This window comes from Pelophylax lessonae (genome assembly GCF_965119305.1).
Source record: "Pelophylax lessonae genome assembly, chromosome: 1".
In the NCBI taxonomy this organism is placed as follows: Eukaryota; Metazoa; Chordata; class Amphibia; order Anura; family Ranidae; genus Pelophylax; species Pelophylax lessonae.
The window spans coordinates 748039435-748059109 of record NC_138768.1 but is presented as its reverse complement, the minus strand read 5'-3'; the positions used below and the strand labels follow the sequence as shown (position 1 = coordinate 748059109).

At 38.2% G+C, this 19675-nt stretch overlaps 1 protein-coding gene across 1 annotated transcript in view; it reads right to left on the bottom strand.

Annotated features, from left to right (window-relative positions):
- GABRA2 (gamma-aminobutyric acid type A receptor subunit alpha2) overlaps positions 1-19675 on the bottom strand; it is a 275998-nt gene that overhangs the window by 115006 nt on the left and 141317 nt on the right. Inside the window, exon 6 of the mRNA XM_082243452.1 lies at positions 4559-4641. Within this exon, the coding sequence (XP_082099578.1) occupies positions 4559-4641 (83 nt within the window). The remainder of the gene's footprint in view (positions 1-4558; positions 4642-19675) is intronic.

Here is a 19675-nt window from a genome sequence, read left to right as displayed (position 1 = left end):
ATTTTTGGTAAATATTTGATTGGTTTGCGCAAAAGTTATTGCGTCTACTAACTACGGGAAAGATTTACTGTATGTCATTTTTATTTATTTTTTTACTAATAATGGCAGCGATCTGCGTTTTTTTTTTTGCGGGACTGCGACATTGCGGTGGACAGATCGGACCCCTTAATGACATTTTTGACACTTTTGGGGGTACCAGCGATATTACTACAGTAATCAGTGCTAAAAATATGCACTGCTACTGTAATAATGACACTAGCAGGAAGGGTTAATACTGTTGGTGATCAATAGGGTAAATGTAAGCCTAGGGGAGTGATTTTAACTGTGGGGGGGTTGGGCTTGTGAAATGATCACAGAGACATGCCATCCTATATAGTAGGATCACATGGTCTCTGTGATCTTTGCAGGAAGAAGGACGGTCGGCTGTGTTTACAATAGCCGACTGTCCTTCTCCCTCAGTGGGGAGAGATCGCCAGTCTCAGGCGGCAATCGGAGCCACCTGACACACACGCCGGCTTCCTCGTGAACAAGCGCCATACATGTACAGCGATTTGCCTGTAGGAACCAGCCTGCCGCAGTATATCTGTGCCAGCTGGTCGGGAACCGGTTAATGTTGAAAAATATAAGGTAATGCACTTGGGTGTCAGAAATACGCATGTAAGTTACTCGCTAGGCGGTGATCCTCTGGGTGAATCTGTGATGGAAAAGGACCTGGGGGTCCTAGTGGACAACAGGATTGGCAATGACATGCAATGCCAAGCCACTGCAAGCAAAGCCAACAGAATACTGGCATGTATAAAAAAGGGGATTCACTCCAGAGATAAAGCAATTATTCTCCCACTCTACAAGACTCTGGTCCGGCCACATCTTGAATATGCTGTCCAGTTCTGAGCACCGGTCCTCAGAAAGGATGTGCTGGAACTGGAGAGAGTCCAGAGAAGGGCAACAAAGATGATTAGGGGGGGGGGATAATTAGCTGTGAGGAAAAACTGCAAGCATTGAACTTATTCTCTCTGGAGAAGAGATGCTTGAGAGAGGATATGATATCAATATACAATTACAGTACTGGTGACCTTAGCATAGGGAACAAACTTTTCAGAGTAAAGGAATTCAATAAGACATGGGGACACACCCTAAAACTAGAAGAAAAATGGTTTAACATTAAACTGCGTAAGGGGTTCTTTACCGTCAGAGCGGTAAGGATGTGGAATTCTCTTCCACAAACAGTGGTATCAGCAGGGAGCATCGATAGTTTAAAAAACTTTTAGATGGGCACCTTAAAGACCACAACATTTAGGGGTATACAATGTATAGTTACCCGCAAACACACACACACATCGAAGGTTGAACTGAATGGACTGATGTATTTTTTCAACCTCACTAACTATGTAACTATGTAATAGAATGTATTTGGTTCTGCCCCCCGCTGACTGACAACAACAGGAGCCAATGAGGAGGGAGAGGACCAGGAGAGCAGCTGCTATGGTACACATCGTTAGATTGAGATTAGGCTCAGGTAAGTATTGGTGGGGGCTGGGGTAAGCTGCACACCGAAGCTTATTACCTTCTAGTTTAGAATGCATGCAGGTAAAAAAAAGCTTCCCTTTAGGATCACGTTGAAACGTATGTACTCAGTTCTTGAAACATAACCCTGTCAGAGCCCCAAACACTGTTGTTTTTCAGTCCCCTTTTTTCACCAGGGGATCTGGCCAGCAACACACCTCCTACATTATACAGACACCACTTTGGAATTAGCACAGGGGGCAGATATGGACAGCAGCATTGGCAGTCTGGAGGAGGGAAGTGTTAGAAGAACTAGCAGATTTAAATACAGTAACAAATAGAGGCTGAACTCCAGCTAATACTTTATTATTGATACTTTATAATCAGTTAGAGGAACCTTTTCTTTTTTTTTGGGGGGGGGCGGGTGGTTTTACATAAATAAATCAAAGCTGATCATTTCAAGCACCCCTGCCAGTGTTGAATGGTCAATCTTATCTCTGTAATAGCAAGAGAGCTTTTCTGTTGAAAAACAACAGACTTACTGGCTGGATCACCAGATGAAAATAGAAGAAAGAAATCCTAAAATGGAAACTAATAAAGTCATCACAAATAAGAATTCATATGCTTCTGGGTTTAATATTGCTTTAAGTATCCAGCTTAGGAAGTGCCATAGTGAAACTGAATTGATGTGTAAGAGCTCATATGCAGACAATAGTGAGTTTACATACACAACCCCAATTTTAAAAATCTACCCTTATTTTATTCACAATAGAAAATAGAAATTATATGAAATGTTTAAACTGAGAAAATGTACCATTTTAAGCAAAAACAAAAGTATTTTTGAAATTTATGGCAGCAACACGTTTCAAAAAAGTTGGAACAGGGCCATGTTTACCATAATGTAGCATCTCCTATTAATAATTCTCTGTAACCATTTGGAAACTAAGGAGACCAGTTGCTGGAGTTTTGGGAAATGTTGTGCCATTTTTGCTTGATATATGATTTTAACTGCTCAACAGTTCTGGTACTTCTTTGTTGTATTTTTCAAGATGCGCCAAATATTTTCACATTGATTTCCACAATATGCTGTGCAGATTTTTGAAACACGCCCTACAATGATTTAACTGGAAAATAGACAACTGTACTGTAAATGCAATCACGTTTAAAGGTTCTTTAGGAAACCTGTTTTTTACTATACTTGGCTGTAACCAAAAACAGTCTGCATTATTTAAATGAAAGGCAACCAAACTTGTCTAGATTTCTAAATGTTAGCTACCCAAAAATAACACTGGAAGGAACAGCATACATTTCTTCCAAAACAGAACACATGCTGCAAAATGGCAGTGATTAAAATGACTAATTTACCTATGGTGAAAAAAAGAAACTGAAATCCTTACTGTACAGGCAGTGCCAGGGTTGCAAACAAGACAAGGTCTGAAGGTTTGTTCTTAAGTTGAATTAGTACATAAGTCAGAACAGGTACGTTTTTTAAGTGTAGCTACAGCCAAAAAATGTTTCATTTATTTTGCTGTCTATGTCCCTGTTCAGAAGATTCCACCCCACTTTCTGTCCCTTTGACAATTGGATTGTGAACATTTTGGCTTGTTGTGTAAACAAGGATTGGTGATAAAACTGCAGTGGAGGCCCCTTCTTCCCATGATAACTCTTACAGGCAGGCTATGAAGCCTCTTACAGGCAGGCTACTGCAGGCAGGCTATGAAGCCTTGCTGTTGTCATAGATGCAGTATGTCGTTTAGCATTTTCCTGCTGAAATATGCAAGGCCTTCAATGAAAAATCCATCATCTGGATGGGAACATATGCTGCTCTAAAATGTGGATATTTCAGCATCGATGGTGCCTTTCCAAATGTGCAGGCTGTCTATTGCATGTGCACTAATGCACCCCTATACCATCAGAGATGCAGGCTTGTGAACTGAGCACTGATAAAAAGCTGGAAGGCCAAAAAGAATGTCAAATTTAGATTTGTCTGACCACAGAACAGTTTTCAACTTTGCAACAGACCATTTTAAATACATCTTGACTCAGAGAAGATGGTGTTTCTAGGTCATCTTCAGATATGGCTTCTTCTTTGCATGATAGAGATTTACCATGCATTTTTGGATGGCAAGTTGAACTGTGTTCTCAGTGATTTTTGGAAGTATTCCTGAGTCCATGCAGTGATGTCCAGCAAAGAAGTGTGCCTGTTTTAATGCAGTAGCGTCTAAGGGCTCAAAGGGCATCTAATATTGCGTTTCGTCATTGTTCCTTCCACACAGAGATTTTTCCAGAATCTCTGAATCTTTTGATGATATCATGTACTGTAGATAATGATTTATTTAAATTCTTTGTAAATACACATTTTTGAGAAGCAGCTTTTTACAGGTGAACTTCTGCCCATCTTTACTTCTGAGACACTCTGACTAATTTACCCAATCATGTTACTGACCTGTTGCAAATTACCTAATTCATTGCAAAATGTTCTTCCAGCTCTTCCTTGTTTGTACCACTTACTTAGCCAGCTTTTTGTGGCCCTGTCCTAACTTGGAGAAGTGTTGTTGCCATCAATTTGAAAATTACCCTTTTTCCCTAAAATGTTGATGTGTTTTCTATTTTCTATTGTAAGTGTGGGTTTATGAGATTTTCAAATCACTGCATTCTGTTTTTATGTAGATTTTACACAGTGCCCCAACTTTTTTGGAACTGGTGTTGTAAAATAAAAAAAAATGAAGCAGTTTTTGTGTTTTCTATTTTCTATTATGAAAGAAATGTGGGTTTATGAGATTTTCAAATCACTGCATTCTGTTTTTATGTAGATTTTACACAGTACCCCAACTTTTTTGGAATTGGTGTTGTAAAATAAAAAAAAATGAAGCAGTTTTTTGTTATTATAGATATAACTAAACTGAGGATTTTATGTTGGTGTAGAGCTCTATTCCACTTCATGCAGTAGCGAGCCATAATTGTGTCTGCAACAATAAATGTAATAATGACACAAAACAAGTCAGTACATTCTAATTAACAAATGACCTTCAAACAAAGACAGGCAAATACTTACAGCTGCCAAATTTTAATGGACAGGCATGAGCATCCATAGGAAAATCTTCCAGATGCATAGGGCATTCAGCTTGGACGGTCAACCTAAGAAGCAGAAGGAAAAAAAAAAAAAGCAATGTTTTTTTCTTGCCGAAAATTATTACAAAAAGGAAATCTATCCTACAACGCAGCAGAAGAACCCAGGATACTTGAGATAAACCTGTTCTATTCTAATAACATCATTAACATTTAAATCTGCTTATTTTATTTCCTTTTTATGTGATCCTTCAGCAGATATTAAGAACATAAAAACATTTTAAAAAAACACAGCATTAATATATCTTTTTTTTTTTAGCATTAATATAACTTGCATATTTTTTTGCAGCTTCACCAAACTATTAGCATTAGTCATGTCATGAATGTAGTGGTATCTACACATTCAGCTTATTGTAGACAAATTAAGCAGAATACTTCTTTGTTTTAGCTTGGAAGAAAAGAATGTTTAGCTAGTATGTTCATGTATAAAATTGTCCTGAAAAATAATTGTACTGTGATCGAAATACACATTGATTTCCACAATATGCTGTGCAGATTTTTGAAACACACCATACAATGATTTATCTGGAAAATAGACAACTGTACTGTAAATGCAATCACTTTTAAAGGTTCTTTAGGAAACCTGCTTTTTACTATACTTGGCTGTAAACAAAAAGGTCTGCATTATTTAAATGAAAGGCAACCAAACTTGTCTAGATTTTTTTATCTAGTCTGTTTGAATTTGAGCTGTCGGGTAGCCGGGAGGGAGCCAGTTGATGTGCCTCATGGTGTCACCCTGCGATTACATCTAGAGCTAGACATTCTGGGGCCAATGAGCTAGGATGAAAAGACTGACATGCCCGCCCTGATTTGTATACCTCCATCTCAAAGGACTCTCATTAAGATATGCAATGAGGATAAGCCATCTGTTGAGGGGTGGGCCACAGGCCTCAAGTATAAATCTTGCATATTTTAAGTAGCAATTTCAGAGCTACTCCACAGTTATGAATAAATCCCCCCCCCCCAACAGAGAAGGAGTGGTTAGAAAGAGGCTTAATTATGGGAGGAGGAAAGTGTCCAATCCTGGAGTAGATACACCCAGAGGGAGGAGTAAGGCGGGATAGCTGACCCAATCAGAATAGCCATGTGCAAGTCTATGAGATAGAGGGGTATATCATAGCAAGGCCAACAGAGAGGAAGTAGGAGCCATTGATCTGAGAAGGGGACCCCATATCATCTTAACCACTGGTAAATATCAGGGCACCTCCCGGCACATAAATGTATACATGTGTGTTGTCTGTCTTATGATGTATATCATAATCATTTGAATCCTATGCGATATATATATGTTTTCTGTTAAACTTTGAATATTTTACATTTTGTTGTGTGTACCCTAGTTAGATTGTTGTGAAATTAATATAGGCTTTCAAACTATATAACAATAAATAATTTCTGTTTTGAAGCTTTTCATTCATAATCAAAGGACTCTCATTTTTAACCCAAATATTGTCTGAGATACATTAAATCTCATATTGATCGGGTAACACTATGGTGAAAAAAGAAACTGAAAACCTTACTGTACAGGCAGTCCCTGGGTTACAAACAAGACAAGGTCTGTAGGTTTGTTCTTAAGTTGAATTTGTACGTAAGTCAGAACAGGTACGTTTTTTAAGTGTAGCTACAGCCAAAAAAATGTTTTAAATAACATAGGGAAAGGGTTAACACCCCAGTAACATTTGTTTTGCTGTCTATGTCCCTGTTCAGAAGATTCCACCTCACTTTCTGTCCCTTTGACAATTGGATTGTAAACACTTTTGGCTTGTTGTGGAAACAAGGATTGGTGATAAAACTGCAGTGGAGGCCCCTTCTTTCCATGATAGCTCTTACAGGAGCGAATTTCCCTTCCTAGGGGTAAATATCCTCTCACTTCCTGTTGTCTCCTCCCGTTTGTAAGTAGGAGTCATTTGTAAGTCAGATGTTTGTAACCGGGGACCGCCTGTATATCTAAAAACTGGACACAATACCACAAGCTCCTAATTCTACAAAATGTTTCTTTAACTGATGGCAAAGATTTATAGAACACTCGGAAATATCCCAACTGATTATACTGTTTCCTTATAGTGAATAGCACATTAAAGCAAATATTAATAATTCTCTAGGAAGACTAAGAATTCAAGCAAGTGATTCCTAGTACCAACAATTTTTCTCCATCAAGTGTCTGTGAAAATTCTAAGGATTTTGAACACAGTGAACCACAATACTATCAATGAACAACTGTTGATATTACTTTATATTATTACTAATATAAAAACCTTTTCTTTATTTTTTTTTCTGTTTTATTTCTTTGTTCTTTTATTTTCTTTTTCTATACTTCATAGTAGATCTTCTATACAGATTAATTGGTTATATCATCTGTTAAATGCAAATTACTCATTCCCCTATAAATGAATAATTTGGTAATAGTTACCTATTCGCATATAAGTTAATGTGATTAAAACTGCATAACATTAGGTACAAATACATATTACCAAAGTAGTAAAAGGAAACATTGGTAGTGGGTGTTAGATAGAAACTTTGTAAATCTACCCTTTTCTGTTTCTGTTTGAGGCTTGTAAATTTCAAATTTTCAATAAAAATGTAAAAAAAAAAAAAAAAACAGCCTAAATTGGAAATGGTTCCCCAAATCATGGTTTCAAGGGGAAACGGTGTATCTACCTCCAAGAATAGCTCACAGATTACAAACCTTGGTACCACTCAATGCTTTCCATAAACACCAAAAAGCTTAAAACTAACAAAAAAGTCAAAGGACAATGATGCCTGTAGACAACTGTGCACCCAGAACCTCTGAACTATAGAAGAGATACCGAAATAATACACAGATCAAATTATTCCAACTCACCTACAGTTGTTTAGGGTTATCTGTCAGTACAAGGTATGGAAATTAATGTGTAATTATAGCCATAACAGACCATCTGACTGCAAAGAGGGACCATACACATTTCCATTAAGGTCCCACTACAAATGGTTACAAAATAGAAACCATGACTCTGAAGTTTTCAAGGAAGTGATGAATACAGGCAGTCTTGTACTTAACAATGCTTTTACTCACAGGATTTTAAGTTCCTTTTGGCTTACCTCACCATGAGCCTAATATCTATCCTTGACAAATCTTCATAAAATAGCAAGAAATAAAAAAAGGCTCATCAGCCTTTATTCAACCAACGAGTGGAAAGTGTTTTAGCTCCCTTCTAGATTACTAATGCCAGTTGTGCCTTTTGTGGATAGCAGGACCTGCTATGTATCTTCAAGTCACCTCTGCAGCAAACAACATATTCATCTTTATATTAGTATTTGGAAAACTCTGTTAAAGCTTGTTATATGTTAATGTATGATCCAATAATGAATACCATGGGAAATAATTAATCTAAAAAAAAATGAAAAATGATCAGTATCCTAAATTTTCTCCGATCTCTAACCTATATATAAATACTCTTGAATCTTAATCTGACCTTAAAATTTCATTCTAACCTATCAACGCCATCAGTTCTAAGCTTCACACCATCACACTTAAAAACACCCATGCATTTTTCCTAAAGTTCATAATGCATTTTTGCAGTTACGTCACACCACTCCCTTCCCAACACACAGTGGGGAAAATAACTATTTAATAATTATTTAATCCCCTGCAGATTTTGTAAGTTTTCCCACTTACAAATAAAAAAAAGGGTCTATTATTTTAAATTACATTAAAATTTTAAATGATAGAGACAGAATGTCAACCAAAAATCAAAAAAAAAAAAACACATAAAACAAATGCTATAAATTAAGTTGCAGTTCAGTGAGCAAAACAAGTGTTTGAGCAAAACATGACTTAGTACTTGGTGGAGAAACCGTTGTTGGCAAGCACAGCGGCAAGACATTTTGTGTAAATGGTGACCAGGTTGCGCACATTTCGGGAGGGATTTTGGTCCGATCTTCTTCACAGATCTTCTCTAAATTCTTAACGTTTCTTGGCTGTCTCTTGGAAACTGGAAGTTTCAGCTCCCTCCATAATTTTTCTATACGATTAAGGTCTGGAGATTGACTAGGTCACTCCATGACCTTAATGTGCTTCTTCTTGAGCTACTCCATTGTTGCCTTGGCAGTATGTTTTAGGTCATTGTTAGGCTGGAAGACCCATCCATGACCCATCTTCTGTGTTCTAACTGAGGGAAGAAGGTTCTCATCCAAGATTTTACAATACATGGCCCCCGTCCATTGGCCCCATGATGCTGTAGAGTCGGTCTGTACCCTCAGAAGAGAAACAACCCCTAAGCATCGTGTTTCTACCTCTGTGCTTGACTGTAGGGTTGGTGTTCTCAGGGTTATAGCCAGCATTTTTCTTCCTTCAAACATTAATACATTACCTTGCAGGGGGCCCAGAATTTTTTTTTTCCATTTAGGATTTATTACCGCTTTAAGATTTACTGTTGCTAAAGTGGGAAGAAAGCAACTATAATGTCACAGACTATGCTCAGGGAACACAGATTAGGGAGGGAGAAAAGAAAAGCAGGAGAGCTGACTGGACAAACTCTTCTGCCAGGGAGACACAAAGGAATAAAAAATGCAAGGATAATGTCTTCTATCTCTGATTCTTTCTCCCTCTTTGTCAGCCTATGAACCTAAAGTTTTTTTAAAGGCAATTTTTAAAAAATAATCATGTTATACTCACCTTCTCTGGGCAGTGGTTTTGCACAGAGAGCCCCGATCCGGCCGGCACTTCTGGCCCCTCCCTCCTGCAGAGTGCCACCAGAGCAAGTAGTTTTCAATGGGGGCACCCAAGCAGGCTCGCTCCCAAGCAGCTGCATGTCCATTTAGGCCCCCATTGCCCCAGTCCCCTCTCTTTCCTCATTAGCTGTGATTGACAGCAGTGGGAGCCAATGGCTCTCGCTGCTGTCTCAGCCGATGATAAGGGAGAGCCCCATGACAGCCAAGTCTCTTGTGTACATTGCTGGATCATGATAGGTCTCAGGCAAGTATTAGAGGGGATGAGGGGGCTGCTGCACAGAGATGGTTTTTTTACCTTCATGCAAAGGATGAGTCTTTAGTGCCACTTTCAGCACTAAAAAGCTTATGTCAGCTTTCCTTTCTATCTGAGCAAAAACATGCAATTAATGCTGGACATGTACTTTAATTGAAGAAAGTGTCATATAGTTTTTGAGGCCAAGGAAAGGGGGAGAGTTTCCAGTAAGGAAGTGACTGCTCTGTGCTTCAACAAAATGGTGACCTCCAGCAGGAAGAAACAGAGCAATGGTGGAGGCAATTTACAGCACACACTAATTTTGGCAGCAGAATTAGTGATGTGAAATGTATGTTCTTTTGTACATTCATTGTTATTAAGATGTTATGGATACAGTTCCTCTTTAATATGTATGTTTTATATCTGCTGAGATTTAAGCTGTAATTATCAAGACTACTTTTTCTAAGGGTGCAATTATTTCTGCAGTAGGTCTCACATATTACTACTGATATTACTGCCGGATCTTGTGTAAGCTGACCTGTTCACTTTATCATAAATATGAAAATGGAATCTGAGCTGCAGACAAGTAAGACTCCTAATATGATAGATGTCAGTTATCACTTATGTGCAACATCCAGAATGATCCTTTTAACTAAACAGACCGGGCAGGAGTACATAAAGTAGATCTATTGGAGTAATTTAATTCTTTGAATGTTTACAATGTTATGAAGAGTTATATCACCCCACTTTCATTATGTATAAGAAGACATAAGAAGACAATGAAAAATATCTATCTCAAACATATGTTCCAGTGCTAAACTCCAAACAACAGGAATTTTAAGACTCTACAAATATGGTAGACAAAATAAAAATGGCCATAGTGTCCTACCTGAAGCACAAAACACCAGGCTTGTACAGATACCCCCTTAAGTGGTATCAAACATTTAAGGAGGTACTTTGCCCTAGGGTTTATATATTTTTGTTTTTAAATAAAGACTTCTTGGCTCCATAAGACAAGCATTGACTGTGCTAATCACCATACCTTACAAAAACCCTTTTTATTCCAAATTATATCATCCCAATCTTTAATAAATGCAGATGCAAAAAGATTGGCAAATATATTGACCTTAAAACTAAAAGCAGTGGTTGCCGCTTTATTTCACTCTGATCAGACCAGATTTAGCTGTAACAGCTGTAAATTAGGAATGCAATCAGAAATAGAAATTTAAATGGTTTATTTTATCAATTAACAAAAATGAAAGTAAATGAACAGAAGCGAAATCCAAATCAGATCAATATTTAGGGGTGAGCCCCCTTTGCCTTCAAAACAGCATCAATTGTTCTAGGTACACTTGCACATGGTTTTTGAAGAAATTCAGCAGCTAGGTTTTTCCAAACATCTTGGAAAACTAACCACAGATTTTCTGTGGATGTAGACTGCCTCAGATTATTCCATCTCTCAGGGCTCTTGGACATTGGCTGTATGTTTTGGGTCGTTGTTCTGCTGCAGAAAAAATGTGGGGCCAATCACATGCCTCCCTGATAGAATGGCATGTAGGTATTAATCTGAGTGCTGCTGTACAGAAGATCAACAGATGCCAAAATAAAGTTTAATTCAGGTATTTAAATTAAATTAACTTAAAAAAAAACATTTACGTACTAAGTACTATGTAGTGAGTGAAGGGTTAAATACAAGCAGTAGCACCCATCAGCTTGTTTTTGTTTTTATCAGCTTTAAAGTTAAAGTGATCTAGTGGCTGTATAGACACCAATCACTTTCACAGTGTGAGTGGCGTGGTCCCCGCTGCCACCCCACGTAGCTCCCAGGCTCCCTTGCTCTTACTGGGAGTCTGTGACCACAACATAAGGCTTCAAAATGGTCCCCAGGTGGAGACTAAAGAAAATCCATTCTTTCATCTCTTCTGTCTGTAAGGAAAGAAGAAGCAACAATGATTTTGTCATTTGCAGTTTCAGAGCAGTCCTTTCCTAGCTCATTCTGCCAGGGAAACGTAACCAATCAGACCTCTGCTTGGTTGCATGTTTTGGAGTGTAGGGGAGACATTGGGTCTCTTAGATACCCAATGTCTTCATAAAGCTTGTCTGTCACCTGCCCAATGCTATCACATGGGGGTTTCTTAACCCTTTGTGATAGCAATAACTGTAAATTAATAGATAAAGTAACAAAATAAAATGATACTAAAATTAAATATAACCCCTGCAGCCCTGCAGACACCCACAAATGCAAACATGAGCACATGGTGCACATGGTGCACACGTGTATGTAAACTGGAATTGCACCACACATGAGATATCACAGCAAACATTGGAGTGAGTGCAATAATTCTTGCACCAGAGCTCACAGTTAACTCTAAACCGATGAGTTGTAAAAGGCTTTTAAAGTTTCATCTATGGAGATATTTAAACCCATGGTTTTTCATGATATCAAGGGGGAATGCAATTTTTAAGACTTCGCATGTTTGGTATGTATTGACCCAATGGAACCTCAACTTTTTTATTTTATAAACCAAAATTGGGTATTATATTGTCTTTCTATCTGAAAAGGTGTGTTTAATAAACAGTTGTAACAACTATCTTTTTATTCTATATTCTACCTCAGCTTTCAGCAAATATATAATGTTCTAGGGGATTTATGTAATTTTGTAGCACAAATTGCAGATTTTTACATGTGTGCAAAAATTTAAAAAAAAAAAAAACGCTTTAGTGCTGAAGTGCTTAGTATTTTTAAATATCTGTATATCTTCGCCCTTTCGTGGACACAGTTTGTGCCCATTTGGCCGGTCTGTTAATGGGCTTGTTGAGTCCTCTGGACTCTTGATGTGCCTCCTTTTAAGGGGACTCAGTCTTGGGACTTGTTATATTTGCTGTTTACCTTTTTGTAATTGACTTCCTAGGTGCCAATACTGTTATGAGTCATGCTTTGATATGCACTGTTCTGATACGTGGTACTTTTCTGTATGCCACCCCTCCCCCCCCCCCTTTTTTTCTATATTTTCTATATTTACTATATTTTCTATTTTATGTTTTATTTTTGTACAGTTTTGTTCAAACTCAATAAAAAAATATTGAATACTAAATATCTGTATATATTCATTCATTGTTTTTTTTTTTCTGCCTTGAGCTTAGCTTTAATAATAAAAAATATATGTAATGTTTATGTTACATATTCTCAGGTTCCTGTTTGCTCCTATGGTCTGTTGAGTTTAAGATATGGGATCGAGCTGATAATACATCCTGTGCTGCCGCATGCATTGCTAGACTGCAGACAGCCCTTAAATATTTCAGAAGAGATGATCTGTTGAAGTTGCAATGTCAATATTCTGAGATTTGCAGTAAAAAAGCATGAAGCAGTATAGAGAGCTCAAGTGGAAAACAGAAAATCTGCTTTACACACCATGACACAGTGTTCCTTTCTACAACTTATCCTTCAAAGCTTCTTTAAACCATCACAGCCACTTCTTTCATGTGATGCTGTTCCAAGCAAAGCATTTTGGGGGCAACAGTTATTGCAATTTAAATGACAGAATTCTACAAAGTGTCTCCTCACTCGAGAGTGAACTCAGCTATATAAGCTTCCACTTTGAAAATGCATTTTTTTGATCTTTACAGTCTTAGGTGTAACATATAAACGCACTTGCTTATCAGATACTTCAAAGGACTTTTCTATCTATATGGTCTTTTTTTTAAACCTTGTATTGAGAAATATGTTGCACAAATGTCTTTTTGACACAAGATGAAATATGCTTTTGAACAGTTGCAAAATAGATTTTAAAATAAAATTCTACACGTATATTTTAAAAAAAACTGTAAAACTATAATACACACTATTTAATGTAAAAAACTAATAATAACAACATTTTTAAGGACCCACTCATCAAGTAACTGAAGTTTTAAATTTTGATTTCATTTTGCGAATACTGTTCAATTTGATTAGTCATTTGAAGGAGGAGGCTTAACAGTTTCCTTATATGGTATTTAATATATTGTGACGCAGAAGGCAAAAAAAAAAAGGTTTGAATACAAATCGGACCAAAGTCTTTAGAGTAATTTGCACAGCTTTTATGCATTAATATTCACGTAAGTCAGAAAGGATTACAAAAAGAGAAGAAGCACCCACAGTTGAGTTATTCACTTTAAGGTCATCACAGAGGACAAGGGGGCACTCTTTACCTCTAGAGGAAAATAGATTTTGTCTCCAAATACGGAAAGGTTTCTTCGCCGTAAGAGCTGTGAAAATGAGGAATAGACTCCCTCCAGAGGTGGTTCTGGCTAGCTCCCTAGATTGCTTTAAAAAAGGCCTGGATTCTTTCCTAGGTGTACATAATATACATGGGTACTAATATTTATAGGCAAAGTTGATCCAGTAGTCTTTTTCTTTTTCAGCATGAGCTCTGGCAAATTCTAGGCAGGCTTTTTTTTTTGCATGGGCTTTAGGAGAGGCTTTCTTCGTGAATGACACCTATGCATGCCATTCCTCTGCAGTGTCACGGAACATAATCACCCCAGTTTGGCTTTCTACTTCTTTAGTTAACTGCAGTGAACTTGCAGAGTACAGAGTCCCAGTAGTCTTCTTCTTTTTCAACATGGGCCCTGGCAAATTGTGCATGGGCTTTAGGGGAGAGCTTTCCTGGTGGATGACATCCATGCATGCCATTCCTCTGCAGTATATGCCATGTTGCCTCTTGGGGGATCAGGAAGGATTTTTTTCCCCTGCTGTAGCAAATTGGATCATGCTTTGCTGGGTTTTTTTGCCTTCCTCTGGATCAACTGTGGGTATAGGATTGTGTATATGGGATTGTATGGTTGTGTTTTCTCTACTGTTTTTAGTTTTTTATTTGTTCAGCCGGATGGACTTGTGTCTTTTTTCAACTTGACTAACTATGTTACTATGTAACTATGTGACTTTATTCAAATTCACACAAAGATGCACAGCAAAGCGAGCAAGATCCTTTCTTGCATTAAGAGAGGCATGGACTGCAGAGAGAGAGAGATATTATTTTACCCCTGTACAAATTATTGGTAAGACCTCATCTGGAATATGCAGTTTAGTTTTGGGCATCAGTTAATAAAAAGGATATCGGGGAACTTTAGAAAGCGCAGAGAAGAGCAACCAAACTAATAAGAGGCGTGGAGGAGCTCAGCTATTAGGAAAGATTAAAGGAATACATTTATTCTCTCTTAAGAAGAGGAGATTAAGGGGGGATTTAATCAACATGTATAAATACATAAGGGTTCCATATAGTGAACTTGGTGTTAAGTTATTCACTTTAGGGTAATTACAGGGGACAAGGGGGCACTCTTTATGTCTGAAGGAAAATAGATTTTTTTCTCCAAATGCAGAAAGGCTTCTTCATAGTAAGAGCTGTGAAAATGTTGAATAGACTCCCCCCAAGAGCTGGTTCTGGCCAGCTCAGTAGATTGTGTTAAGAAAGGGTTAGATGCTTTCCTAGATGCACATAATATAACTGGATACTAATATGTATATTTGAAGTTGATCCAGGGAATATCCGATTGGCTCTTGGGGGAGGATCAGGATAATTTTTTCCCCTGCTGGAGTAAATTGGATCATGCTTTATATTTTTTTTTTGCCTTCCTCTTGATTAACTATGGGTCTATAAAGCCTCTCAACAGCCACAATGGGAATTTACAACTGTAAGAGAATGTAGAGGTCCTACCACCCACTGCTTCCAGTCAGCAAGACCAGGTCTTTTCAATTTTGCATGAGCAACTAGGAGTTAGTATGTATTTTCTGAAATGATATACACCTATCAAGTTCACATAACCATTCCTCAATGGGGTGGAAGGCATGACATATTTAATAGCTAACATTCTGCGAGCAGCAAATAACAATCTCAAGACTGCCAAAGATGTGTATTAACCCCCTCCTGCTCGGCCTATTGTAAAACAACAGCCGGGCAGGAGCCCTATTATTCTGGGAGGAGGGAGGATGCTCCGACACAATCAGTCACACACTGTGTCTGCTAGTACCATGTGATCACTGTGGCAGATCACATGACAATTGGACACAATGAAAGGCTGTGATTCATGCCTTTCCTTGTGTACTATGGGGATGAGCTCTCTGATTAGTGACAGTGATCACATGTTACAGACAGGGCCCATCACAGCCCATCTGTACCATGTGATTAGCTGTGGCCAGGTGCAGCTAATCACAATAGTAAACACAGAATGAATAATTTTCATTCAGAATAAATGTTTGCTTGTAACTGTAAAATTCACAGTTATCATTTAAGCAACCATAGCGTGTAAAAAATAAATAAATAAATAAATAATAATAATAAATAAATAAATCCTGATCCCCTTTCAAGGCTAGTACAGTGTTGCCATGGTAACACTGTATTGCTCTGGTCACTGTATGTGATAAAAAAATTGTAAGAAAAGAAAAAAAAATGAAAAGATAAAAAAAAAATGAAAAAAACAAACTAAAACATGTATGTTTTTTTTTTTCACATACCATCACCAGTGTCCCTGATCACCGCCACACAAGTTTATTGTGAAATTACTTATGTGCTGCTATATAAAATACGAAATACTGCAATGTAATGAACCGATGGACCATTTTTAATGGTGAACACCTACCACTGAACATTTGAGAAAAATCAATTGCGCGCTCTCCAAACAAATAAAATAAAACAAATTCAAATGAATATGATAAATATATAAGATATGTACTACTTATCTGTACCAAGACTTGTGCTCAGGGTAACCAGACACATATACAGTGAACAATTATTATCATTAAACGTCCAAAAAACTTCCCTTCGATGTGAAAAGATGTTAAAAGGATAACAGTAATAAAACGTGATGTCCATCCATAGGAAGATAGCTGCATGCTAGAAAGCCATCAACCGACACCTGTGGGTGCAGTGCCTGCTCACCTTAAAAACTCAGACCTGTTACAGGTCTTGCTCCACCTTGTTTGATCTTTGCTTGGTATGCCTCCAGTTAGATAATCTCCTCTTGTGATCTCCCTTCACACTGGACAAGCTCAATTAAGAATGATAGCTTGATCCTTTCACCTTCTTCCAACTATCCAAAGTTGGCACATGGAAATTCATTCCAGAGGTTTGCCAGTACTTGTATACCCTGTTAAGCTTTATTTAAATCTTCTGGAAACTTCTGCGGTGGTCAGGTGACTCGAAAAACCTCCTTTTCTTGGAATTCCTGGCTGGTGCTGTCCACTACTCCTTCCCTGTGGGTGCCTCCTCAGTAAGCTTTCACTGTGCCCCCTGCAGCCCCAGGATTGTCAGTGCAGCCTGCAAGCTTCGTCCACTTCCCAGAGTGGCAGGAATCAATGCTCTCTGTCATCTAAAATAGCTACTACCCAGTCTCTCTAGACGTTTATTGATAATAATTGTTCACTGTATATGTGTCTGGTATCACTGACCACATTTTTTTGTATGGATAAGTTATGCATATCTTGTATATTTAAGATATTCATTTGAATGTGTTTTATTATATTTGTTTGGACGGTGCAACATTAACATTTATCAATTTTCAAAAAAATTGTCGAAAAAAAATTACACTTTAAAAAAACTTGCCATGCTTCTTGCTAAATACCTTGGACTGTTTTCTTTTCAAAAATGGGTAATTTGGGGGTTATTTGTACTGTCCTGGCATTTTCGGGCCTCAAGAAATGAGATGAGAAATTAATGAGGCTGTCAGTACATCAGTATTGATCGATTTTCAGATATAAAGTATACAATGGATATAAAAAGTCTACACACCCTCTTATAACTGGGGATGTAGCTGTGTTCAGAATGAGGCAATCACATTCAAACTCATATTAAATAGGAGTCAGTACACACCTACCATCATTTAAACTGCCTCTGATTAACTCCAAATAAAGTTCAGCTGTTCTAGTAGTCTTTCCTGACATTTTCTTAGTCGCATCCTAAAGCAAAAGACATGGTCCGCAGAGAGCTTCCAAAGCAACAGAGGATCTCATTGTTAAAAGGTATCAGTCAGGAGAAGGGTACAAAAGAATTTCCAAGGCATTAAATATACCATGGAACACAGTGAGGACAGTCATCATCAAGTGGACAAAATATGTCACAACAGTGACATTACCAAGAACTGGATGTCTCTGCAAAATTGATGAAAAGACGGGAAGAACACTGGTCAGGGAGGCTTCCAAGAGGCCATACAGCAACATTAAAGGAGCTGCAGGAATATCTGGCAAGTACTGGCTGTGTGTTACATGTGACAACAGTTTCTCATATTCTTCATATGTCTGGGCTATGGGGTAGAATGGCAAGATGAAAGCATTTTCTTACAAAGTAAAACATCCAAGCCTGGCTAAATTTTGCAATAACACATCTGTAGCCTCCCAAAGGCATGTGGGAAAATGTGTTATGGTCTGATAAAACGAAGGTTGAACTTTTTGGCCATAATTCCAAAAGATATGTTTGGTGCAAAAACAACACTGCACTTCACCAAAAGAACACCATACCCACAGTGAAGCATGGTGGTGGCAGCATCATGCTTTGGGGCTGTTTTTATTCAGCTGAAACAGGGTCCTTATTCAAGGTAAAGGTAATTATGAGCAGTTCCAAATTCTAGTCAATATTGGCACAAAACCTTCAGGCTTCTGCTTGACAGCTGAACATGAAGCGGAATTCATCTTTCAGCCTGACAACGACCCAAAGCATAAATCCAAATCAACAAAGGAATGACTTTAACAGAAGAAGTTTTAGAATGGCCAAGCCAGAGCCCAGACCCAAATCCAATTGAAAATCTGAGGTGTGATCTGAAGAGGGCTGTGCACAGGAGATGCCCTTGCAATCTGATAGATTTGAAGTGCTTCTGAAATGATTTATCTTTGTCTCATTTTTTTTTTCTCACAGAAACCTGACATTTTAACAGGGATGTGTAGACTTTTTACATCCACTGTATACTATAGTTTGTGGACTCTATAACTTTCCTACAGACAAAATAATATACCTGTATTTGGGTTATTTTCACATTTTCATATTTGGCGTAAGTTTATGAGGGAAGATTATTTATTTGCAAAATGTTATAATAGAAACAAAGAAAAACTCATTCTTTTGTTTATTTAGCAAAAAAAAAAGCTGTGGTTTTTGTAAAGCTCTGTGTGAAAAAAATAATAAAAATTTAATTTGGGTACAGTGTTGCATGCAGTGTGGGCAATTGCCATTCAAAGTGTGACACCACTGAAAGCTGAACATTGGCCTTGGCAGGAAGGGGATAAAAGTGTCCAGTATTGAAGGGGCTAATCATAAAATCACATAGCCCATAAAGTGGGCAATTATACAAAAAGTATCAAAGTACCCACATCAACAGAGATGGGCACCACTGGAGCCACACCCTTTTGTTGGATAATATTCTGCTTTATTCCCAATCCCTTGCAGACCATCAGCCTCTCGTCGAAGCAGCCTTGGCTAGGTTTCAAGAATTTTGGAAAAAGTTAAAACTTTCTGAGATTTGGACAGGAGCTGTTTTGTCACAATGTACTTCCAACAGTAAATTGCATTCTTGTGTCTTTTCTTGCAAATTCTCTTATGGCTATCACCCCCCCCCCCCCCCCCACCATCTAACAGGAAAATTGGGCACACTTATCAGTCCATAGAATGCTCCCTCCACTGTTAATCCTCTGACAGAAACAATGAATGGGCCTCTTCCTCCCATGGGTAGAGTTTGCCTATAACAATTGTGTGAGTAGGCCAGGCACACTGCCACAGGGGAAGAGTACTCACATGGAGAATGGTTGGAGGGGTAAAGTATTTTTAACATGATAGTATTGGGCAGTACAGCAAATCGATAGGCATGGCCGTGTAAGACCGGAACACTTTTAAGCGAACTCGGTAAGGCAAAATGGTGCATACTGCAGATTCTAGACAGCATCAGACAGAGCTGGAGGGCAGATTGGCAAGCGGGCCTCGAGAGAGGAAGACGACTGAAGCAGGATGGCATCTATCCCCACTCTGTTCCTCCTCCACTGGAACCTGTCCCTAGGCTAAGCAGTCTGTCCCCAACCAGCGGAGCTCTGTCCTTACCTATCCACTATGCAAAATGCACACCAACCGGGGGGGGGGGGGGGCAGTGCTA